The 26,579-nt window shown below is 41.3% G+C and overlaps 1 protein-coding gene across 2 annotated transcripts in view; it reads left to right on the top strand.

Moving 5' to 3' along the window:
- The first annotated feature begins 1,247 nt into the window (after nucleotides 1-1,247).
- Nucleotides 1,248-26,579, top strand: part of LOC139392116 (upstream stimulatory factor 2-like) — a 30,085-nt gene continuing 4,753 nt past the window's right edge. Inside the window, exons 1-11 of one of the 2 annotated variants that reach the window (XM_071139833.1) lie at nucleotides 1,248-1,409; nucleotides 18,653-18,734; nucleotides 18,909-18,949; nucleotides 19,071-19,183; nucleotides 19,467-19,586; nucleotides 19,669-19,831; nucleotides 21,000-21,087; nucleotides 21,362-21,406; nucleotides 21,953-22,011; nucleotides 26,106-26,200; nucleotides 26,435-26,563. In XM_071139833.1, the coding sequence (XP_070995934.1) occupies nucleotides 1,382-1,409; nucleotides 18,653-18,734; nucleotides 18,909-18,949; nucleotides 19,071-19,183; nucleotides 19,467-19,586; nucleotides 19,669-19,831; nucleotides 21,000-21,087; nucleotides 21,362-21,406; nucleotides 21,953-22,011; nucleotides 26,106-26,200; nucleotides 26,435-26,563 (963 nt within the window). In that variant the 5' untranslated portion in view covers nucleotides 1,248-1,381. The remainder of the gene's footprint in view (nucleotides 1,410-18,652; nucleotides 18,735-18,908; nucleotides 18,950-19,070; nucleotides 19,184-19,466; nucleotides 19,587-19,668; nucleotides 19,832-20,999; nucleotides 21,088-21,361; nucleotides 21,407-21,952; nucleotides 22,012-26,105; nucleotides 26,201-26,434; nucleotides 26,564-26,579) is intronic. The other variant, XM_071139834.1, reaches the window with a different exon arrangement.

The following is a 26,579-nucleotide window of genomic DNA, read 5'->3' as shown; positions in this document are numbered from 1 at the left end:
ATTTATTTATTTAGCTCATTTTGATGGATGTTATGTTGTTGTGATGTTAACAAGATGCCCAAAAGTAGTTAGAAGTAATGTTTTCATTTTATTAGCTAAACACAACTCGTTTAAACAGCTACATTTTTGCGGAAATCAGCCTTATTTGCATAGCAGGGATGAAAAGAACATAATTTAGACTGTAACGATCTCCAAAATTCAAATCATTAGATCATCATACCATTGATACAGCAATGAAAGTGACCGTGGGACACTTTTTGGCTGGGGGCCATTATTTGGCATGACAGGCCCACAACCTCCAGGGGACCAACAACCCCCCAAAACAATGTCTGTTGGCCCTTACAAAAAAATATAGCAGTTGTAAAACTGCAATAAAAGTGCAGTAACTACAGTCGACTGTGGTATTGTGGACACAGTAATTGTGGAATAACTGCAGCGTTCTGTAATTATACTGCACTCTGACTGCAGTTACACAGCAAAATTACTGCAGTAAAAATTGTTTTTATTTTAGACGCAGTATTTCTTTGACAGAAACTTTTTTGGTAATGTGGGGCTGTGGAGCTCAGGGGTCCCAGTGCATGTGCACAACATGCTCATTAGTAAAGTTAGGCTGCTGATTTCAATTGCACTAGACACTGTGCTTGACTCTGCCATGAGCTCACCGGAGCTGAGTACCAGCACCCCAAATGTTATACTCCTTGAGCTTCTGTTTCTCTTATAGAATATTAGCTCAAAAGTATTGTGGAGCTCCTGCACCTAAATATAAACAGTACATAGACCCAACATGAATACCGGAACCTATTTCAGTCAGTCCAGCACTGACTACACAAACTTTTGTTCAAGGCTGAGCTAGAACTATTCGGATACAATACTTTAATTTCACAAGTTCAGCGGAATCAAAAGTCAACCCGTGTTTAGAATAGACTCCACTCCATACTTTATTATCCACAACGACAAGGCAACTTTAGACGCAGCCTTGCGGATGGATACATTTAACACCACTACGAGTGCAAATAGCCCGACCAGGGAACAATAAATAAAACATTTATAGAAATCAACCAGTTAATCACGGAAATATCTGCCAAATTCCCATCTATAAATCCGACGGTAAATGTCGTTAGAAGCTTTTACAGTAGCCAATTCTGACACCCGAATCTCGCATTTTCCAAGAAAAGGGGGACGTGATAGAGTCAAAAGAACACACAGAACGAAACCACCCTTCCAGCGGTCTCCATTTTAACTGTTTGCCCAGTCGGTACCTCACGTGTTCTGGACGGTCTTTCTCACATGACCCTTGTTTGTCCCCGTGATCAGTACTTCCAACTCCGTTTTTCAGTGTCGCTGAATATCACATTTTAAACTGTAACCTTCATGGATATGCATGAACAGCGTTTGGACAGCTCTACAGGGTAAGAAAACGCATTCTACGCTCACAATAGCTTCACAGGCCTAGGCACCGTCTTTGCAACACATTAGCGCTAGCTATATGAACAAATGTTTTATTTTCTGTAATATATTTCGTTTTGTAAATCCAATGCATAAGACCAATATCTTTTAACGTGTTTGTCTAATATGTCGTGCTTTGCATTCAGTTATTATTGCTATGGTTTATTTACTCGACTCAGTCAAGCGAGACCAGCGACAGTCGTGTAGGTCAATTGTGTAGCTGTAACTGTCAAATTATTACAACCGTTTTAATGTCAGTGATGTGATTAGAAAATGTATGATGTCGCTTTTTTGTTGTTGAGAAATGCATCAAAATAAGATTCATAATAATGCACGATTTATATACACAACTTCTATACTTCTCAGTGTTACGTCAGTAGAAAAATTTACATTATCCTCCTGTGATTTGTTTGCAACCCATGATGAACAGCAATGATAATATCATTATGGGTTACATGAAACTGGCTACATTTGAATAATGCATTTGTTTCAATGATTCCATTATATTATTGTGCAATATTCCACTATTGGTTTAATAATAATTTCTAATTTGTAAAGCGCGTTCTCACACCCAAGGCGCATCCTTATAAAGCTTTTCTGAACCGCACGGTCTTGAGCTGTGCCTTCAGTTCGAAGGATTAAAAGTGGCCGTTACCAATTTGTCAACGTTTTCGAAGTGGAGGGAAAGTCTAGTGTTGACCTGCTGATGCATGCAAATCTGATTACAAAAAAACGAAAAGCCATTATGCGTCAATTTGACTAATTCAACTTTAGCAGTCTAGTATGGTGATGAGTCCACTTTTTTCCCGGTAACACAACGCCAGGGGCACTCTTGCTACTTATATCAGTGCACAGTAACACGGAACACAAACCGTAAAATATCAGAACAAACTCTGAACATTAATTTGGGGACAGGTCGAAAAGCATTAAACATGCTTGCACTTGCGAGCTAATTTGTCCTATTTAGGTAGGTTGCTGTTGCTAGCTAATTTGTCCTGGGATATAAACATTGAGTTGCTATTTTACCTGAAATGCACAAGGTCTTCTACTCCGACAATTAATCCACACATCAAATGGTCAACCGAATCGTTTCTAGTCATCTCTCCCCGTCCAAGCTTTTTCATCTTTGAACTTATATGGTGATTGGCATCTACACTTTCATAGTATTACCATGACAACCGGCAAAACAGTTCATCTTTCAATCATCCACGTGGGTATAACCAATGAGGAGATGGCATGTTGGTACCTGCTTCTATAAACCAATGAGGAGATGGGAGAGGCAGGACTTGCAGCGCAATCTGCTTCAGAAATAGGAATTACTTCTATTTTAGCCCTTGGCAAAGCAGACGTGCACAAGCAGTGTGGGTGCAATAATGGAATAACAAATATTCCTAAATTTATTTTGCAACGCGAGCGGTATAGTCAGGGTATAAGAAGTACATAGTAATGCACAGATTGACTCCTAACCCGCAGTCTCCTGTTATATCCGCAGGGCTGACTGTTTTAGGGTTGTTAGGCTAAATATTGTGTGGATGAAGGGCAGGCGGGTTGAATAAAGAGAACAATACATTAAAAAAGTCCATAAAGGTATAATATTATGCAATTTATATCTATAGGCTACCTTGAGGTTTTTCTTTAATTATGTTTGGCTATTTAGGGCCTAAACGCTAAATACCCAACACGCCAATCCCCAAATACTTTTGGGAACGGGCAGAAAAAGGTAATGCTGATTTTTGGAGGCAAAAAGCAGAATGTCGGAGTTTAATTCCATATTAAAAAGCTGCGAAATGTAGAGTGGAAAATAAGAGAAGGGAGGGCAAGAAAAGTAATGTTTGGGAAATATTTGTTGAAGTGGTAAAAGAGGATGATACCATTGTCGGTGTTGTGCCAAATCTCCCCCATGCCAGGAACCCCCCCCTCTTTGCACACTCACTTCATTGCTGCGACTTCTTTGCTAGTTGAGATTTCTAATCACGTTAGGCTGCGTTTCATTTGATTTTTTATCTCGGTTTGATCACGGGGGAGGCACTAGTAATGTCTGCAGTTTTTGGTTTGGCTATTTGTTTCAAGTGTATGAGTCTATAAATAAATCTCTTTGACAAAATTTGCCATCTCTCCCATGTCTTATTAAACTAGTAATTGTTCTGAAATGTTTATTGCTTGCCTACATTTTACTCCCTCCTCTATGTTTAATATAACACACATATATAAATTATACATTTCGTTTGCCTATCCTGACGTGAAGTTTGTTCTATAGAAAATATTTGACTATGATGTGTGCAACAAAAAGTATTTGACTCTAGCCACAAAATTAAGAAAGGCCATTTTCTTGCCTGCCGAAATCTCCCCCTAATAATTTCCTTAATTTTGTGGCTAGAGTCAGATACCTTCTGTGCCACACATCAGAGTCAAATACTATCTATAGAACAAACTTAACGTCAGGATAGGCAACCAAAATGAATAATTAATGTACAGTTGAAGTCAGAAGTTTGCATACTTAGGTTAAAACTTTTCAACCACTCCACAAATTTCTTGTTAACAAACTATACTTTTGGCAAGTCGGTTAGGACATCTACTTTGTGCATGACACAAGTAATTTTTCCAACAATTGTTTACAGACAGATTATTTCACTTACAATTCACTGTATCACAATTCCAGTGGGTCAGAAGTTTACATTCACTAAGTTGACTGCCTTTAAACAAAAATTCCAGAAAATTATGTCATGGCTTTAGAAGCTTCTGATAGGCTAATTGACATAATTTGAGTCAATTGGATGTGTATCTGTGGATGTATTTCAAGGCCTACCTTCAAACTCAGTGCCTCTTCGCTTGACGTCATGAGGAAATTAAAAGAAATCAGCCAAGACCTCAGGGAAAAAAATGGTAGACCTCCACAAGTCTGGTTCATCCTTGACTTGTGGAGGTCTGAAGGTACCACGTTCATCTGTACAAACAATGGTACGCAAGTATAAACACCATGGGACCACGCAGCCGTCATACCGCTCCTAGAGATGAACGTACTTTAGTGTGGAAAGTGCAAATCAATCCCAGAACAACAGTAAAGGACCTTGTAAAGATGCTGGAGGAAACAGGTGCAAAAGTATCTATATCCACAATTAAACAAGTCCTATATCAACATAACCTGAAAGGCTGCTCAGCGAGTAAGAACGGTTTGCAACTGCACATGGGGACAGAGATGGTACTTTCTTGAGAAATGTCCTCTCGTCTGATGAAACAAAACTAGAACTGTTTGGCCATAATGACCATTGTTATGTTTGGAGGAAAAAGGGGGAAGCTTGCAAGCCGAAGAACACAATCCCAACCATGAAGCATGGGGGTGGCAGCATCATGTTGTGGGGGTGCTTTGCTTCCGGTAGTGACTGGTGCACTTCACAAAATAGATGGCTTCACAAGGAAGGAAAATGATATGGATATATTTAGGCAACATCTCAAGACATCAGTCAGGAAGTTAAAGCTTGGTCGCAAATGGGTTTTCCAAATGGACATGAGACCAGGCATACTTTCAAAGTTGTGACAAAATGGCTTAAGGACAACAAAGTCAAGGTATTGGAGTCGCCATCACAAAGCCCTGAGCTCAATCCTATAGAAAATGTGTGGGAAGAACTGAAAAAGCATGTGTGAACAAGGAGTCTTAAACACCTGACTCAGTTCACCAGGTCTGTGAGGAGGAATGGGCCAAAATTCACCAAACTTATTGTGGGAAGCTTGTGGAAGCCTACCTGTAACGTTTGACCCAAGTTAAACAATTTAAAGGCAATACTACCAAATACTAATTGAGTGTGTGAATCATAAAACACGGGACGAGATGTTAAAAACTGTCCATTGTGCCAATAGATGGAATGCACTCACATGAGATTTGCCGTGATGTTGACAGAGTGGCATGGGAGGTTTATTTCTTAGACTGGGTTAAGATGTCAATTTTGGGACACGTCCTCAGTAGTGTGCCTTCGAATCAGTCGGTGTTTCGGCCTTTAATCACTAAACACCCTCATCAAAGGTGGCCAGCTAAAGGGTGATCAAGCCTTAGTTTGTGTCCCATGCCCAATTAAGATGTCTCATGGGACTATGCAAGGCAGGGGCGTCCTCTTCCCTGAGCCAGCCCTACAGCTGACCGCATACCTCGTATGCCCTCAAGTTGTAGGGATCTGAATTGGGTTCTCATGTGGGGGTGGGGGTGGGGGGGGGGGGGGGGGTCATGAAGTTATAGCCCAGCAAGGGTCCTTCCGTTTGATCCAGATCCACTGGCTGCCTCTTTCAGCTGCTTGAGAAACTGCTCTGACGGTCTGCCGCAGAGCCTGTCCATGGATTCCAAGTTCTTTCAGCAACCTGATGGCCAGACTTTTGCATTCCAGCTACGCTGAGATGCATATGCTGCCAACTCTGTGTAATGCAGTTTCTTACGCTCCTAGGCCTCTTCAACAGAGTTTTCCCATGGGACTGTGAGCTCTATGATGTACACAGCCTTTCGTGAAGGGGACCAGAGTACCATGTCTGGCCTAAGGTTGGTAGAAGCAATCGCAGGTGGAAAAATGAGTTGCTGGCCAAAATCGACAAGCATCTCCCAGTCCCGGCCATGGCTAGGTTTCTGGCTTTGTAGGAGGATTCTTGGGCCTTTTCTGTCCCTCCCAGATGAATATTGTCGTTTTGATGGGATTGCTTGTTTTTGGAGGTAATTAATTGGTTGCACTCCTCTTGGTCTCAAGTGCTGCAGCCTGGCTCTTGAGGACCTGATTGTGCCTCCAGGTGTAGCAGCCTTGTGAGAGGCTGGTCTTGCAACCTGTCATTATATGCCTGAGAGTCGCTGGAGCTGGGCAGAGGGGGCAGGTTGAGTCCTCGCCATACCATTGTTGTAGGTTTTTTGGTGATGGAAGCACATCAACTCTTATGATGAAGTTGATGTTGCTTGCCTCCATTTGCCAAAGCTCACTCCAGTGGATCTTTCTCCTCTCCAGGCCTTCCCTCCATGTCCATTGCCCTTGTTTAGCAAGAGAGACAGCCTTTGCACTTCTTGCAGTCTCCTCCTGTCTGCGCACCTCCTCGACCACCAGCTTCCTGCGTTCAGATGTTGTTGCCTTATGGAACGTTGGTTTGCTTGCTGCCAGGTCAAAGCCTCCTCTTCCATGCTGGATATTCCCCACAATGTCTTGGTGTCTCAGGGCTGATGTTGCTTGCTGCACAGCCTTGGATGATGTCCATTTCTGTCCAGTTTGTAGAGGAGGTGCAGCCTTGCTAATGGTCTGGTCTTTGGAGTCCTTCAATGTCATCTGAAGTCTTACTTTAGAGCACTTGTACTCCTCCGTTAGACTTGTAAGAGGTAGTTCAAGGACCCGTTTGCCATAGAGGCCGATGTTACTGAGGCATTGTGGGACACCCAGCCATTTCTTCACGTATGAGGTAATGGTTTTGCTCCATCTTCTCCACTGTTGTTATTGGGACCTCATAGATGGTGAGTGGCCATATTACCCGGGGGAGAAGTCCAAACTGTAGGCACCAAAGCTTGAGCTTTCCAGGCAGTTGGGTCTTGTTGATGTTCTCAAGACCGTCGGCAATGTCCTGCCTTACTTGCTGCACTTGATCTTTATCCCGGAGGCTTTCGTTGTACCATCAAACCCAGGCTCTTGACGGGTTGCTCAGACACCGTTGGTATCGGGTCATCTCCAATGCAGAAACTCACATCTTTAAGCTTGACTATGGAGATGCTTCGAGATTTGCTTGGCTTGATTTTCATCCGGGCCCACTTGATGTTATCCTGCAGTTTTGCAAGTAGCTGCCTGGTGCATGCTGCAGTGGTGGTCAGTGTAGTCATGTCATCCATGTATGCTCGGATAGGTGGGAGACGGAGCCCTTCCTTAGTTCTCTCACCGCCGACCACCCATCTCGATGCCCCGATGATGACGTCCATGGCCATAGTGAAGGCCAGAGGTGAAATTGTACAGCCTGCCATTGTGCCTACTTCCAAGCGCTGTCATGTTGTTGTGAAGTCAGGTCTTGGAAATAGGCCTTTACCAGTGTAGTGATGGGTTCTGGTACGTGGTTGGTCGAGATTGGTCGGAATTGACTGATGTCTGTCGCATCCTTCTCTTTCGGGATTAGCACACCACCAGCCCTTCGCCATGCCTTTGGTATTATTTCCTTCTGCCACACTATCCTCATGAGCCTCCTAAGAAAGCGTAGAACATCCGGGGCGTTCTTGTAGAGCTTGTATGGTACTCCATTAGGACCAGGAGCCGAGGCCGCTCTTGCTCTTCGGACAACGTTCTCTACTTCCTTCCATTTTGGAGGGTCAGTGTCCAGATTGAATTCTGGTTGTTGAATTGGTGGGATGTCATGTGGGATGATTATCTGCTCATGCCTTTTCATGTCCTGGTGAACCTTTTCCAGATGTTCTTCCAGTTCTGGCTTTGGAGTTATTAGGTTTCCGCACTTTTCCTTTGCGAAGAGGTCTTTGACAAGCTTAAAGTTTTTTTTTTATAGAACCGTGTTCTTGAGTGTTCCTTCTTCCTACGAAGTTTCCTTAAGTTTTCCGCTCTTTGCAAGGTTGCCAGCCGACATTTTAATGTCTGCTTGGAGTAGCATGAGACCTTCTCTCTCTGCATCAGAGGCCTTCTTCCACTGCTTTCTCAGCTGCCTTCTCTCTCTGACAAATATCTCGATCTCTTGCTGCCTCCTAGATTTGGCTGGCGCGGGTGGTGTCTTGCCACTTCTCCTTTCTTTTACTCCAAAGCGCTCTTCCCCATAGTGGTAGATGTCTCCCATCCTTTCAAGCTTTTTCTCTGCTGTTCCTACCTGTTCCAAGATTTGTCAGGTCGTTGTTGATTGTTTCCCACTCTCTCTTTTCAACAGCTTTGGGCCACACAGGGTCTGTGCCCTTTGATCTTTTCCTCTTTTAGAGGTCTCTGTGGTTGGGTGAGTTCATCCACCGGCATTTCTGTGCTTGTGTTATCCTCCTCCGTTACAAGGATGCTGATGCTCTGCGAACTTTGGTTTGCGTCCCGTCGCTGTGCTTCATTCGACTGATTTGACTGGCTGCTTTGTAAGAAGTACTGCGAGGTCCCTGTCTCTGCTCTCCCAAGCACCTTTTCCTCCCTTGATGGATCCTTAACCCCCTTGCTGATGTTACTCTCTCCCAACCACAGCTGCACACCTGAAGTGTGTGTCCTGCTGCTGTTATGGTTGTCTCATGTCTGTGTTCCTACTCGTAGTCGTTTCCGTTCCTGGGTCCGTAACTGTGTGATCAGTCATTGAGCCATCTTGCGCCCCAGCTCTCGCAGGCTCTAGGTGTATGTTCCTTTGTTGACTTTCAGTAGCACTTAGCGGGTGTTTCCAACATACTGAAGCAGTGTCGGAGAAGTCCAACATGGGTAGCTAGCCCATGACAGCCCCAGTGGGGTCTATTCCCTCCGGTCAGTTGTCTCTCCAAGCTGTCACACAGACTTTCCTATGTTGTCAGCTGTCCTTTCACAGCAGTCACTGGACTGGTCCAGATAATCAGAATCATAAAACACGGGACGAGATGTTAAAAACTGTCCATTGTGCCAATAGATGGAATGCACTTACATGAGATTTGTGAACTTCTGACCCACTGGGAATGTAATGAATTAAATAAAAGCTGAAATAAATCACTCTCTATTATTCTGACACTTCACATTCTTAAAATAAAATGGTGATCCTAACTGACCTAAGATAGGGAAATTTTCCTAGGATTAAATGTCAGGCATTGTGAAAAACTGAGTTTAAAAGTATTTGGCTAAGGTGTATGTAAACTTCCAACTTCAACCGTATTTATTTTAGCATCTTGAAAGAATGTGAATGCACAGTTATACCGTCTGAAGGTGCTATGTTTCAGCGTCATAAAAACTGATAGTATTCCAACCACATAAAATAGGCCTATTCATCCAAGCCAAACAGAAATCTTATCAGAAACATTTTGGGTCATTTTCACAGATTTCTCTTTCCTTACAACCGGTGAAACTGATGTAATATGGCCATTTTGCAAAGAAAATATTTCCTGTTATTTTTTTTGGGGGGGGGGGGGGGTTGTTGCATTTTCATTAGGGATGTGACGGTAACTGACGGTTATGGATGAAGCCCACCATGAAAATAAAATAACCGTCAAAACTGTTTAAATAGGTCTACATGCATTTGAGGATTTATTTTATGTCAACTTCATTTTCATGTAGATAAACATGACCTAATAGCGGGAGTGTTGACTTATGACAAAAGCAATTGTTTTGCTAACTTTGTCTGGCTATTAAATGTACTATGTCTCCTCTTTCCAACGTTCCTTTGATGCTTGAGCAGCTCATCCCTAGATGTGCGGGGTGTAGAGCACTATAGGCAACAACAAAAAAAATTATGTGTGGACTTTCTTTTATTCAATGCACATTTTCATTGCTTTCATACCATCATTTCATACCATCATTTACATGCTCCATGTGAGAGCAATGAGCATGTGTCTGGTTTCTCTATCCTGTTAGTGTTGATGGCACGCAAGTCCTGAGCACACATAAAAGTATCTGGCCTGCTTAACGTAAATGTCAAATGTAGGAAAGTGCCCAGTTGGGCTTCTGTCATTTTTTTTATTTTCTTCACCTCACACAGTAAGACAATGAATTCCATAGAAGTATTATAATAATATTTATATTTTACATGCATCCTTTCCAACACTCTCCCCTTTGATAATCAGTATTGCTGATAAATATGCTGTTGCGTGTATTTGTTTATTTTAGTGATTGTCAATGTCATCTTCATGCTATAGCATAGCTGTCCCCTTCATACTTTCCTTGTCAATTCATTATCTTCTAGCCTACTTTTGGTATACCTAGGTTTTTTTAATACATTTAAGGAAAGGCAAAATATTTGCTCTTGAGTCTGACATGCGTTGGTGGCTTTGATTGACGTGTGCTTTTACAGGGGTGGGTGTGTGAGTTTGCTGACTCTCTATAGGCCTATATGTCCATTTAGAAAGTTTCCTTAACCTCTAGCTTCGAGCAATCCCGTATCCGGGAGCGTAATCATAGCCTCAAGCTCATTACCATAACGCAACGTTTCCTATTCATGAAAATCGCAAATGAAATAAATATATTCAAACACAAGCTTAGCCTTTTGTTAACAACACTGTCATCTCAGATTTTCAAAATATGCTTTTCAACCAAAGCTACACAAGCATTTGTGTAAGAGTATTGATAGCTAGCATAGCATTAAGCCTAGCATTCAGCAGGCAACATTTTCACAAAAACAAGAAAAGCATTCAAATAAAATAATTTACCTTTGAAGAACTTCGGATGTTTTCAATGACGAGACTCTTAGTTAGATAGCAAATGTTCATTTTTTCCCAAAATATTATTTGTGTTGACGAAATAGCTCCGTTTTGTTCATCACGTTTGGCTAAGAAAAACACCGGAAAATGCAGTCACTTACAATGCCAAACTTTTTTCCAAATTAGCTCCATAATATTGACAGAAACATGGCAAACGTTGTTTCGAATCAATCCTCAAGGTGTTTTTCACATATCTATTCGATAATCTATCAGTGGTGGCAGTTGCCTTCTCATCAGAAGCAAACGGAAAAATACTGCAGCTGGAGATTACGCAATAATTGCGACGGAGGACACCAGGCGACCCACCTGGTAGATGTAGTCTCTTATGGTCAATCTTCCAATGATATGCCTACAAATACGTCACAATGCTGCAGACACCTTGGGGAAAACGTGGAAAACGTAAGCTGACTCCTAGCTCCTTCACAGCCATATAAGGAGTCATTGCCATGAGGCGGTTTCAAAAAATGCGGCACTTCCTGATTGTATTTTTATCTGGTTTTTTTCTGTAACATCAGTTCTGTGGCACTCACAGACAATATCTTTGCAGTTTTGGAAACGTCAGAGTGTTTTCTTTCCAAAGCTGTCAATTATATGCATAGTCAAGCATCTTTTTGTGACAAAATATCTTGTTTAAAACAGGAACGTTTTTCATCCAAAAATTAAAATAGCGCCCCCTATATCCAAGATTCAAGTATCTTCTCTGGACACCATCTCTTTATTAAAAAGTAAATGCTGCTGTCCTGATTTAATATTGTTGAATACCAATTTTTAGGAGCTTAGGCTACATTATTTCTCTGATTACGGTGTCCTCTCTTTGAAGAACATATGCCAATGCCATCGAATGACAGCAACAGGGTTTGTGACGTTATGTGAATATTTCGGGAAAAGTGGGAGAAAGCCCATCAGAATTTGTTTGAATGGTTTTGTGCGTCGAAATAGGATCTGCATTTATTTTTTTTATATACAGAAAAGCCAACCTATGATGAAAATTACAGGCCTCATCTTTTCAAGTGGGAGAACTTGCACAATTGGTTGCTGACTAAATACTTTTTTGCCCCACTGTACTGTACTCTATACCATCTTGCCTATGCCGTTCGGTCATCGCTCATTCATATATTTTTATGTACATATTCGTGTTCATTCCTTTACACTTGTGTGTTTATAAGGTGGTTGTTGTGAAATTGTTAGGTTATATTACTTGTTAGATATTACTGCATGGTCGGAACTAGAAGCACAAGCATTTCGCTACACTCGCAACAACTGCTAACCATGTGTTTGTGACAAATACATTTTATTTGATATGTCTTTGTTTTGACTCTGTTAATGTTGTCAATACGAAAATGCGCAGATTCTCTCCAACCTGGCACTTCTTTAATTTGTTCATTTTAATAAGTAATAACCTGAATAAAAATGAAACGCCATGATAATTCAAAGTGTATTGGGTTGTTTCAAATAGGTTTTATTAAGAAGCATATCTATGTAAACAAGTGTACAAACATTATTTTTTTTTCTCTTCCCCATCCCCGAACAGTTGTTGGTGACCGTGTACATTGGCCTGGCCAATTATGTAACCTCATATTACAAGACGTCATAGCTCAAATTTTCATCTCAGTCCCAAAGCATCTTTGCGCCACGAAAGAACCAGAAATTATGTAACTTTACCGATGTCAACTAGATAGATTGAATGCTTCAATCATTTATGACATTATTCTGGTGAGCAAGGGTTTATTTAGTTATCTAGGACAACGTAATGACAGAAATGGGGCCTCCCAAGTGACGCAGCAATCTAAGGCACTGCGTCGCAGTGCTAGAGGTGTCACTACAGACTTGGGTTCGATCCTGGGCTGTTTCACAACCGGCCGTGATCAGGAGTCCCATAGGGAGGCGCACAATTGGCCCAGCGTCGTCCGGGTTTGGCCAGGGGGGCTTTACTTGGATCATTGTGCTCTAGCGAGTTCTTCTGGTGGGCTGTGCGCCTGGAGCCTGACGTCAGTTGAACTGTGTTTCCTCTGACACATTGGTGCGACTGGCTTCCGGGTTAAGCGGGCGGGTGTTAAGAAGCGCGGTTTGGCGGGTCATGTTTCGGAGGATGCATGACGAAACCTTTGCCTTCTGAGCCCGTTGGGGAGTTGCAGCGATGAGACAAGATCTAAATTGGGGAGAAAAAGGGGTGTAAAAAAGTTCTATAATGACGAGAGGTTAATGTAACAAATAGCCTAAATTGGTTGAAATTATATGTAGAAACATATCAAAATCAGTCACAACAAATCCTTCACCCCCGTCAAAAAAATAGTTCTGCCTTTCCTACAGTGCATTTTCTATATTAACGGGTTAGTCGGGTGCGGCCTGCCGATTTTTTACTTTTTCATATATAGTCTGCCGGTTGCGGATGGCTTATTAGCAACTGCGGGCAGGTGAACAGATGGCTGACTCATTGCACCACTAGTACACACAGTCACTTATAGTCCAGCGACTAGGTTAAATAATTGTTCAATTGTATGATAAAAGTATCAGACTTGGTACATTACTACTAGATACATTAAGGGACATTTTTAAAGATTGGAGGCAGTATGGGAAGCTTGTCAGTTAATCTGGATGTCCTGTTCAAAGAAAAATAGGGTAGTCATTCCAAACGATATAAAAATGGATTTGTAATGTAATCTACCTACTATATAAACTGGTACGGTAATAAAGACAATTATCATCATAAAGTACTCTTAAGGCCTTCATGGAGGTCACATCAAGTTTGTTTTGACCATAGACCAGCGGTTATTTGGGGGGGGTGGACTTTGATAGAGCCACCAAATTTTACACACACCTAGGGCATGTCCAAATAAGTATTTTGGGCTAAAGTGCCATCACAGATGTTGTCCTTTACCCCCCCCCCCCGGCGGTCATTTCCAATGTGGCCGCTGAAAAATAGGCAATGATGAAAGACATCATGGGGGAACTTTTTGGATAGATTTCACCAGGGATACTCTGATAATGTTAGGGAGCAAGCAGACACCAATGTTTCAATATGTATTAAGGACATGTGGTTGGACATGGTGAAGTTGGATTTGTTTGTGGTTCTGTAACAAAGGAGACATTATAAGCAGGTTGCATTACATAATGTAAAGGTGATAAGGACGAATCAGGGCAGGCCTTATAATGTGACAAGTGTGTGGCATTGAGAGAGTCAACAGGTGAAATCAACTTGGTTGATAAAGTACATTTCAGTAGTATGCTGCTCCAATCACGATTCACATCTCCTAAAATAATTGGTACATACAGCCCAATGATGGCTTAAAATGTTTGAGGGGGGTCTGGAAAACAAAATAAGATGCCATATATACATATCCTTACATTTTTTGTAGAAAAATGCTGAAAATGTGTGCAAAACAAATTGGCTAGTTCTAGTAGTTGACATGTAAACACTTTTTAAAAAGTAATATGGGTGTTCGCTGAAGCTTATTGATTGCAATGATACAGTTGAAGTCGGAAGTTTACATACACCTTAGCCAAATATATTTAAACTCAGTTTTCACAATTCCTGACATTTAAATAAAGTAAAAATTCCCTGTCTTAGGTCAGTTAAGATCACCACTTTTTAATTAAGAATGTGAAATGTCAGAATAATAGTAGAGAGAATGATATAATTCAGCTTTTATTTCTTTCATCACATTCCCAGTGGATCAGAAGTTTACATACACTCAATTAGTGTTTGGTAGCATTGCCTTTAAATTGTTTTACTTGGGTCAAACGTTCAGGGTAGCCTCCCACAATAAGTTGGGTGAATTTTGGCCCATTCCTCCTGACCGAGCTGGTGTAACTGAGTCAGGTTTGTAGGCCTCATTGCTCACAAATTTTCTATGCGATAGAAGTCAGAGCTTTGTGATGGCCACTCCAATACCTTGACTTTGTTGTCCTTAAGCCATTTTGCTACAACTTTGGAAGTATGCTTGGGGTCATTGTCCATGTGAAAGACCCATTTGTGACCAAGCTTTAACTTTCTGTTTTGAGATGTTGCTTCATTATATCCACATAATTTTCCTCCATCATGATGCCATCTATTTTGTGAAGTGCACCAGTCCCTCCTGCAGCAAAGCACCCTCACAACATGATGCTGCATCCCCTGTGCTTCACGGTTGGGATGGTGTTCTTAAGCTTGCAAGCATCCCCCTTTTTACTCCTAACATAATGATGGTCATTATGGCCAAACAGTTCTACTTTTGTTTCATCAAACCAGAGGACATTTCTCCAAAAAGTACGATCTTTGTCCCCATGTGCAGTTGCAAACCGTAGTCTGGCTTCTTTATGGCAGTTTTGGAGCAATGGCTTTTTCCTTGCTGAGCGGCCTTTTCAGGTTATGTCAGTATAGGACTTGTCTTACTGTGGATATAGATAATTTTGTACCTGTTTCCTCCAGCGTCTTCACAAGGTCCTTTGCTGTTGTTCTGAGATTGATTTGCACTTTTGGCACCAAATTATGTTCATCTCTAGGAGACAGAACGGATCTCCTTCCTGAGTGGTAGGAAGGCTGCGTGGTCCCATGGTTTACGTACCATTGTTTGTACAGATGAACGTGGTACCTTCAAGCGTTTGGAAATTGTTCCCAAGGATGAACCAGACTTGTGGAGGTCTACAATTTTTTTCTGAGGTCTTGGCTGATTTCTTTTGATTTTCCCATGATGTCAAGCGAAGAGGCACTGAGTTCTAAGGTAGGCCTTGAAATACATCCACAGGTACACCTCTAATTGCCTCAAATTATGTCAATCAGAAGCTTCTAAAGCCATGACATAATTTTCTGGATTTTTCCAAGCTGTTTAAAGGCACAGTCAACTTAGTGTATGTAAACTTCTGACCCACTGGAATTGTGATACAGTGAGTTTTATAAGTGAAATAATTGGTCTGTAAACAATTGTTGGAAAAAGTACACTTGTGTCATGCACAAAGTAGATTTCCTATCAGACTTGCTATAGTTTGTTAACAAGACATTTGTGGAGTGGTTGAAAAATGAGTTTTAATGACTTCAACCTAAGTGTATGTAAACTTCCGACTTCAACTATATACAGTTCCTTTAGAATGTATTTAGAATGTATTTACAACCTTTGACATTTTGCTGTTTTACAGTCTGAATTTAAAATGGATTACATTGAGATCTTTTTGTATGTTTAATAAAAAATGTGAAGCTGAAATGCCTTGAGTCAACAAGTATTCAACCCCTTTGTTATGGCAAGCCTAAATAAGTTCAGGAGTAAAAATTTGCTTAACCAGTCACATAATAAGTTGCATGGACTCTGTGCAATAATAGTGTTATACATGATTTTTGAATGACTACCTCATCGCTGTAGTCCACACATCTGTAAGGTCCCTCAGTCGGGCAGTTAATTTCAAAGTAGATTCAACCTCAAAGAGCAGGGAGGTTTCCAATGCCTCGCAAAGAAGGGCACCTATTGGTAGATGGGTAAAAATAATAAAAGCAGACATTGAATATCCCTTTGAGGATGGTGTATTAATTACACTTTGGATGGTGTATGAATGCACCCAGTCTCTGCAAAGATACAGTGGTCGTTCCTAATTTAGTTGCCGGAGAGGAAGGAAACCACTCAAGGATTTTGCCATGAGGCCAACAGTTAGAGTTTAATGGCTGTGATAGGAGAAAACAACCGAGGATGGGTCAGTAAAATTGTACACTACTGGTCATAAGTTTTTTAACAACTACTCATTCAAGGGTTTTTCTTTATTTTTACTGTTTTCTTCATTGTAGAATAATAGTTAAGATTTCAAACTATGAAATAACACATATGGAATCATGTAGTAACCAAAAAAGTGTTAAACAAATCTAAATATATTTTATATTCGAGATTCTTCTAATAGCTACTCTGGCATTCTCTCAACCAGCTTCATGGGGTAGTCACCTGGAATGCATTTCAATTAACAGGTTTGTTTTCTTAAGTTAATTTGTGGAATTTCTTTCCTTCTTTCCAACTGGGGGGGGGGATATACACAGAAGATAGCCCTATTTGGTAAAAGACCAAGTAAATATTATGGCAAGAACAGCTCAAATAAGCAAAGAGAAACGACAGTCCGTCATTACTTTTTATTACTTTGTCAGTGACTACAGAAAATGTCAAGAACTTTGAAAGTTTCTTCAAGTGTAGTTGAAAAAACCATCAAGCACTATGATGAAACTGGCTCTCATGAAGATCACCACAGGAATGGAAGACCCAGAGTTACCTCTGCTGCAGAGGATAAGTGCATTAGACTTACCAGCCTCAGAAATTGCAGCCTAAATAATTTCTTCACAAAGTTCAAGTAACAGACACTTCTCAACATGAACTGTTCAAAGGAGACCGTGTGAATCAGTTCTTCATGGTCGAATTGCTGCAAAGAAACCACTACTAAAGGACACAAATAATAAGAAGAGACTTGCTTGGGCCAAGAAACACGAGCAATGGACATTAGACTGGTGGAAATTTCTCCATTGGTCTGATGAGTCCAAATGTGAGATTTTTGGTTCCAACCACCGTGTCGTTGTGAGGCGCGGTGTGTGTGAACAGATGGTCTCCGTATGTGTATTTCCCACAGTGAAGCATGGAGGAGGAGGTGTTATGGTGTGGGGGTGCTTTGCTGGTGATACTGTCTGTGATTTATTTAGAATTCAAGGCACACTTAACCAGTATGGCTACCACAGCGTTCTGCAGCGATACGCCATCCCATCTGGTTTGGGCTTAGTGAGACTATCATTTGTTTTTTAATAGGACAATCACCTAACACACCTCCATGCTGTGTAAGGGCTATTTGACCAAGAAGGAGAGCGATGGAGTGCTACATCAGATGACCTGGCCGCCACAATCCCCCGACCTCAACTGAATTGAGATGGTTTGGGATGAGTCGGACCGCAGAGTGAAGGAAATGCAGCCAACAAGTGCTCGGCACATGTGGGAACTCCATTAAGACTGTTGGAAAAGCATTCCAGGTGAAGCTGGTTGAGAGAATGCAAAGCTGTGTGTGCAAAGCTGCCATTGAGGCAAAGGGTGGCTATTTTGAAGAATCTCAAATATAAAATATATTTTGATGTGTTTAACACTTTTTTGGTTACTACATGAATCCATGTGTTATTTCATAATTGTGATGTCTTAAAATAGTAAAAATAAAGAAAACCCTTGAATGAGTAGGTGTTCTAAAACGTTTGACCGGTAGTGTAGTTACTTCACAATACTAACCTAATTTGACAGAGTGAAAAGAAGGAAGCCTGGCAAAGCAATTCACTTTCTGTCCTCAATTCAAAGTGTTATGTTTGTGTCAAATCCAATACAACACATTAGTGACTACCACTCAATATTTTCAATCATAATTTGTATGCTTGGAAACGTTAAGGATTGGAGTTTTTAGGATAAAAAATAAACCGAATGGAGTTAAGCAACAATACAATCTGTAATAAGTCAAGGGGTATGAGTACTTTCTGAAGGCACTGCAATATAATATTATGTTTTGTGTAAATTTTAAGAAAAACTACAGCAAACCTTCCCTGTACACGTCACTCTTTATGTAAAATCCCATGGCAATGTATTATGTCCTGGTGGCCTTTGGTCGCCAGGGGGTAATGGACAAAATATACGATGGCTCTAGCCAAAAATACTTCTTTAGACATGTCCCAGCTGTGTGTGTATTTTAGTGGCTGTATCAAAGTCCACAATTTTTCCCGTAGACACTGGACTATGATCAAAATAACCTCAATTATGACCCCCATGAAGGTCTTAAAGCTATTTTATGATCAGAATTATTGTCTTTATTATCTGTGGGGTTTATATAGTGGGTAGATAAAAACATTGTTTGGAGTGATTTTTTTATTTTTTATTTTACCCTATTCTCTTTTAACAGGAAATCCGATTGGCAGCCATTTATTAAAATGGCCGCACTGGTTGACTGACATGCTTCCCAGACTGCCTCCAATCTTTAAAATGTTTGTTAAGGTATTTAGTATTAGTGTATCAAGTTTGATACTTGTATCATAAAGTGGAACGATCTTGGTATATTATGTTCTTATCTGCTGGACTATTATTAATTAGTTTATTGCACACAGCTGATCAATTGAATAGGAGTGTTATAACAAAAAAATCCCTTCTCTTTTCGTCAGTCACGAGAAACAGGAAACAGAGGAGATTCTCCAACTGGAAGGTAGGTATCGGGGTGTGTGAAATTTATTCAGTTCAAACAGATAATTATGGAATTTGTATGTGTGTGTGTGAGAGAGAGCTTAAGTGTGAGTTCTAACATGCTAGTGTGTTTTTCTCAAAAGGTGTGGGGACGGAGGAGCAGACTGCAGCTACCATAGAGAGTGTACAGCAGGCCGTAGCTTTTGCGGATCATAATGTTCAATACCAGTTCCGCACAGAGAACAGTGGAGGACAGGTGAGCTCAATCAATGACCTAGCTAATTTTGAACACACACAGTTCTTACTACCACAGTAACACAAAATCCCCCTTGTCTGGATGAACAAATGACAAGAAGAATCTGTAGATTGTGTAAATTATTTTGTCTGTATATTCTGTTTATTGTTGTCAGCACCATTTCTCCAGGTCAAATTCCTGGTACATGTCAAATGTACTTGGCGAAGAATCAGAATAAACCATATATCTGAAATGTTTGCCATACTCCTGTCCGGATCTCTCCCCTTGACTTTCTTCACTCCAGGTGACCTATCGTGTGGTCCAAGTGACAGATGACCAGCTAGAGGCAGCAGGCGACGGGACTGGGGCAGTCAGTGTGGTTTCCACTGCTGCATTTACTGGAGTACAGCAAGCAGTGGCACAGGTGTGTGTGTTGGCATGGCATACCCTATCATCTTAGGGGAGTAGTGCTGTCTAATTTGCCTTTTCTCTCGCTCTCTCTCTAGGCTGTCATTCAGAACCCCTTCAGTAATGAGGGTAGTCCGGCGGGGGAGACAGTGGGTGGGGAAACGCGTTTTGCCTATTTCCCTGCTGCCACAGTCAGTGTCAGTGATGGGGCAGCCACAGCAGTGTCGGTGCAGGCTGACCCAACACTCACACAGGCCGGAGGTGAGTAGCCACCAATCCTAGTATGAAACCCACATATAGTGTACCCATTCACTAGTGCAGCTCACTTAATGTTATGGTATTGAACAAAGATATACTGTATACATGTATTTTTTTTTTTTACAAATTAATTTGTAACCATCTCTTCTGAGTTCCAATCATTTTTAACCTAGTATCTTGGTGTATGTTCGTCTGTAGTCATAATGTGAAGGTCAATGTGTGTATAACCATAAATAATGTAGTGCAGTGCCTCCACCTAATAAGTAATGTAACCCTAAAGATATATATTTACAGGGGAAAAAAGCACAAATAGATATCCCCTTGAACTATGATAAAGAATGATCACAACAAACAAGATGTAGTCATTCTTTATTATTAAAGTCAAGACGTATCAACTCAGTTTCAATCCAAAACTCAAGCTTGAATCAAGTTATTAACCAAAAATGATCAACATAATTTTAATTACATCTATGTACACTTAATTAGTAAGGACCTGATACTCACAGCCCTAAATCCAGACCGTGACTGATGAGAAGCGAACAGGCCAATGGCTGTCCCATTCAAACACGGTAGATAAAAAGTCCCTCTTCTGAAAAGGATAAAAACACAGTACTCCTCGAATAATGGAGACTGGTCCCAATGTAGCTAATTATATAGCTACAGTTCATTGTTTGTTTTACCACAACCAGCAGATAACATTAGTAAAATCACCCAGAGCTCAGTCTCTCACAGCATCTGTCTGTCGAGCCTCTGAGCGGAGAGAAAAAGCAGAAATCATCCAATGATAGTTGAACCAAAAACAAATCCAATGCTGTCCTCACGGTGGTCTGGGATGCGGGACTAGCTAAGAGTTCATCACTTTGGTTTACCGCATTACAACAGCTTTTTAAAGCAATAGCTAAAACAATGAAATAGCCGTCTTGCTAGCTCACGGAGTACACAGGGTGGTCCTCCCTTCACTCTCTCGCGTGTCTAACTGTTGCCTTGTGATGGTCTATCTCCAAAATATGTCCCACATGCAACAGTAAATAATTGTCTGTAAAAATACATGTATTTGACTGAATATAGTTTTGACTATTGCCTTTATCTCAATAGGGCCAGAGACATTAAGTCACAATAGTCTTTCTTGGGAATCCTATAAATCCCTGATTTGTATTACCTCTGACACCAGGTCAGTTCTATGTGATGATGAGCCCACCTGATGTGTTGCAAGCTGGCACGCCAAGGACCATTGCCCCTCGCACACAAACCTACACCACGTGAGTACGGCTTCACCTGCCACACAGTTTAGTGTTCCATACACATTCATCACACCCCAATGCTCCTCTATCTATGTGGTTCATCTCACTTCTCCCTCCCAACTCCACATTGGAATGGACTTTCCCTAGCTAAACCTTCAGGAAATTATCACCTCTTTGTATTTACCTGCCAAATTTGGCATGATTGGTTTGTGATTGTGTGTATCATGAGAAAACATTCAAAAGAAATCAAAACGTGAGAAAACAAACTGTCCCACTTGCCTGCCATCCCCAGAGACCACGGTGAAAATGAGATACTACAGCATGGCAGTTCAAACTGGTGAGGACAACTTTCGCTCGCATTCTCTAAAACTAACCCCCTCTCCTCCCATCCTTGGCAGATGTGTGGTGAATCCACAAGTCGTGATGAATCATATGTCTTAGTGTACCTGTCAGGTGAACGTGATGTATAGTGTGTGTGTGTGTATATAGCTTTGGGTTATAGGTTCACCGAAGGAGTCCACTTCAATGGGGCGAGGAAACGTCTCGGGAATACTTTATTTGGATAGTCCATCCATAGATACTCTGCAGTCAGTAACATTTCAGATCACAATCTACTAACCCTAGCCTTATCCTAACCCTAAACTTAAGCCTTACTTTAACCATAACCCTAACATTAACAAGCAGTTGCTTATCAATAGATAATTTGTTGATAGTATGATGGATTCATGCAGGTCCCGTGTGGCTCAGTTGCTAGAGCCTGGCACTTGCAATGCCAGAGTTGTTGGTTCAATTCCCATAGGGGGCCAGTACAGTGTTTTTATGAGTGTGTATTTTACAGTGCTTAACGGGGACATAATGTTATCATTTATTTGTCTCTTTGCAGGAAGATGGATGGTCCACGGGCACCTAGGGATGAGAGAAGGAGAGCGCAACACAATGAAGGTAAACTGATTACAGAAAGTATGTATCTGGCAAATGGAAACTTGAAAGTAAAAGTTCAGATTTACCATGGGCATAGAGAGAAAAAGGAGGAGCATTAAGAATTTTTTGTTGTTGTATAATAACACTGAACAAAATTATAAATGCAACATGTTTCATGTTTCATGAGCTGAAATAAAAGGCCCTAGAAATGTTCCATGCGCACAAAAAGCGTATTTCTCTAAAATGTGCACATATTCGTTACATCCATGTGTGGCTGATCAAGAAACTGATTAAACAACATGATCATTACACAGGTGCGCTTTGTGCTGGGTACAATAAAAGGCCACTCTAAAATGTGCAGCTTTCTCACACCAAAAATACCACAGATGGCTCAAGTTTTGAGGGCGCTTGCGATTGGCTTGCTGACTGCAGGAATGTCCACCAGCGCTGTTGCCAGATAATTGAGTGTTAATTTCTACCACAAACCACCTCCAACATCGTTTTAGAGAGTTTATCAGTACATTCAACCGGCCTCACAACCGCAGACCACGTGTAACCACACCAGCCCAGGACTTCTACATCCAGCTTCTTAACCTGCAGGATTGTCTGAGACCAGCCACCTGGACAGCTGGTAAAACTGTGGGTTTCTGAAGAATTTATGCACAAACTGTCAGAAACCGCCTCGGGGAAAGTTAATCTGCGTGCTCGTCATCCTCACCAGGGTCTTGATCTGACTGCAGTTCAGCATCATAACAGACTTCAGTGGGCAAATGCCCTCTTTCGATGGCCACTGGCAAGCTAGAGAAGTGTGCTCTTCACGGATGAATCCCAGGTTTCAACTGTACTGGGCAGATGGCAGACCCCCCAGATGGCAGACGTGTATGGCGTCGTGTGGGCGAGCGGTTTTCTGATATCAACGTTGTGAACAGAGTGCCCCATGGTGGCAGGCATAAGCTACGGACAACAAACACAATTGCACTTTATCGATTGCAATTTTAATGCACAGAGAGATGCCATGACGAGATCCTGAGGACAATTGTTGTGCCACTCTTATGCCGCCATCACCTCATGTTTCAGCATTATAATGCACAGTCCCATGTCACAAGAATCTGTACACAATTCCTGGAAGCTGAAATTGTCCCAGTTGTTTCATGGCCTGCATAATCACCAGACATGTCACCCATTGAGCATGTTTGGCATGCTCTAGATTGACGTGTACAATGACGTGTTCCAGTTCCGGCTAATATCCAGCAACTTCGCACAGCCAATGAAAAGGAGTGGGGCAAAATCTTTCAGGCCACAATCAACAGCCTGACCAACTCTATGCGAAGAAGATGTCACGCTGAATGAGGCAAATGGTGGTCAAACCAGATACTTACTGGTTTTCTGATCCATGCCCCTCTTTTGTTTTATTTTTAGAATCTGTGACCAACGGATGCATCTCTGTTTTCCCAGTCATGTGAAATCTATAGATTAGGGCCTAATGAATGTATTTGAATTGACTGATTTCCTTATGAACGAAATCTCAGTAAAATCTTTGAAATTGTTGCATGTTGCGTTTTTGATATTTTTGTTCAGTTGAGTATATTGTGTAAATGGTGTTGACCCGAGGCTTAATCCCTCTGTTCGTTATGTGATCTTGTATTGGAACCGTAGCTCCTTCAAATTATTAAGATATGGCATTATTAGAGTGCTATCTGAAAGCCACTAATAACATCATTCACATACTGTCAACACTCATTACATTTAGCATCAACTGATAAACCACGAGTACCATCAATCTTTCAATTTTATCACTGTCTTTGTTAGTTTCGGTAGTCTCCATATCTATTTCCTTCAACTAGGATCCTTATACTCTTCCCGATAGAAAAACCCTGTCAATCACTACGGATCACTCTCAAACAATGTTTTGCTTTTACCCCTATTGTAAGGTTTAATGGATGGGGGATGATGCCATTGTCCCCCTTTTACATTTTAGTCTACCTTAGCAATGTTATATATTTATTACCAATTTCCGTTGGATATTCACTTTCTGCCTCACACTCATTAACTCTCTATTATTTTGAGATTTAATATGACCGAAATTATAAAATACATCGGTCAATTCAGAAATGGAGAGACATTATTTAAGGTAACTCTTGAGACTTGAGTTTCTATCTGGGATCAACATTTATTATAACTGGGCTAGCACTGCCTAACAGTCCACTGTTAAAGAAGTACTCTGTCCATAAGGTTTTGGTACCTGAGACAGAATCGACTTAGAGACCGAGCCAGTTTCCCACTCCGTCTTGTGGAGTTGTTCAATTTAGCCTACTCGCGGATTGGTATAGAACTTCATTGCTGGGGATATCAACGAAAACTCCATCAGGAGTACAATAAATTGTAGCCATAAGTTAAACAAGTCTACCTATCAAGTTAAAAGGTTGCTTGGGTGAATACAGAAAATCATGTTCAACATTCAATGGTCCTATTGAACAGGGCATGGGTTTTGTTTCAGAATGTATTACCAGGGTGGTATTTATTTAATTCTTTACGAAGGCTCTGATTAACGTGGCAATGATATTTGTCATTGGAAGCTGTTTAAAAAGCATAGAACATGCTCCAACCTTTGTTTAAGACTTTATTTCACAGACCCTTTAGACTGTCATACAGTGCTTTAACCTTATCATTATCAAATGATCCGTAAAGGGGCCACTGAACATTTCTCTAAATACTTTTTACACCACCTACGTACGTCTAGGTGTGGGTGCACAAGTGTGTATTGTTTTTTGTTTAGTTTTTTACTTTATAAAATCTCTAGTAACTCATTATACACGCATACATTTTCATCTCTCTTTATCCAACTACACCTCTCAACCGACACAATTCTACCAACTTCATTAACCGTACCTTCAATGCAGTCCAACCGATTCCTGCTGTAAAGTAGTCTAAACTATGTGTATTCAATGTAGGCTCTCTGATTCCTGCTAATACATACAGTATCACAACTAACTTTTCACTTATTACCAATCTAATAATTTGTTAACTTCCTGTAATTACATCAACCTTCTCACTTACAGTGCATTCGGGAACTATTCAGACCCCTCAACTTTTTCCAAATTGTGTTATGTTACAGCCATTCTTAAATGGATAACATTGTTTTTTCCCCTTCGTCAATCTTCCACACAAAAATGGAAATTGACATTTTACATAAGTTTTCAGACCCTTTACTCAGTACTTTACTCAGCACTTACTTTACTCAGTGACAGCGATTACAGCCTCGAGTCTTCTTGGGTACAAGCTTGGCACACCTGTATTTGGGGAGTTTCTCACATTCTTCTCTGCAAATCCTCTCAAGCTCTGTCAGGTTGGGTGGGGAGTGTCACTGCACAGCTATTTTCAGATCTCTCCAGAAATATTTGATCGTGTCCAGGCTCTGGCTGGGCCACTCAAGGACATTCAGAGACTTGTCACGAAGCCACTCCTGCATTGTCTTGGCTGTGTGCTTTAGGGTTGTTGTCCTGAGCGCTCTGGAGCAGGTTCATCTAGTCTCCTAGCCGCTGAAAAACATCCCCACAGCATGATGCTGCCACCACCATGCTTCACCGCAGGGATGGTGCCATTTTTCCTCCAGACGTGACGCTTGGCATTCAGGCCACAGAATTAAATCTGGGTTTCATCAGACCAGAGAATACTGTTTCTCATGGTCTGAGAGTCCTTTAGGTGCCTTTTGTCAAACTCCGATCAGGCTGTCATGTGCCTTTTTACTGAGGAGTGGCTTCCATCTGTCCACTACCATAAATGCCTGAATGGTGGAGTGCTGCAGAAAATGGTTGTCCTTCCGGAAGGTTCTCCCATCTCCACAGAAGAGCTCTGTCAGAATTAGTTCTTGTTCACCTCCCTGACCAAGGCCATTCTCCCCCGATTGCTCAGTTTGGCCGGACAGTCAGCTCTAGGAAGAGTCTAGAATAAGCCTGTAACATGACAAAATATGGAAAAAGTCAAGGGGTCTGAATACTTTCCGAATGCACTGTATCCCTTGAAGTTACAACAGCTCACCCCAAATTCTACCACCACAGGAGTATGGCTCATGCTGTAGTTTTGACAACTAAAATATGGGATTATTGTGTTTGCAGTGGAAAGACGGAGAAGAGACAAGATCAACAACTGGATTGTCACCCTCTCAAAGATCATCCCAGACTGCAACATAGACAGTACCAAGACTGGAGCAGTGAGTGTGGTCAATTTGCCTATAGAGATTAAGTCCCATAGAACCAACTTTATCAGGACACAGATTAAGCCTAGTCCTGGACTAGAAAACATGCGCAATGGAAACTCTCCATTGAAATAGGTTTTTAGTCCAAAACTAGGCTTAATCTGTGTCTGAGTATCTGATCCGCAATGGCAGATTGTTCAAAATCACGGTTTCTTATAATAGAAGTAATGTGCAACCTCTTCTCTCCAGAGTAAAGGAGGGATCCTGTCGAAAGCGTGTGACTACATCCGGGAGCTGAGACAGAATAACCAGAGATTGCAGGACAGCTTCAAAGAGGTGTTGAGAGTTCAGGCAGACAACGAGCTACTCAAACAACAGGTACACACTTATATGT

Source organism: Oncorhynchus clarkii, chromosome 32 (genome assembly GCF_045791955.1).
Source record: "Oncorhynchus clarkii lewisi isolate Uvic-CL-2024 chromosome 32, UVic_Ocla_1.0, whole genome shotgun sequence".
NCBI lineage: Eukaryota > Metazoa > Chordata > Actinopteri > Salmoniformes > Salmonidae > Oncorhynchus > Oncorhynchus clarkii.
Note: the sequence above shows the minus strand (reverse complement) of the source record. Positions and strands in the feature narration are given on the sequence as shown.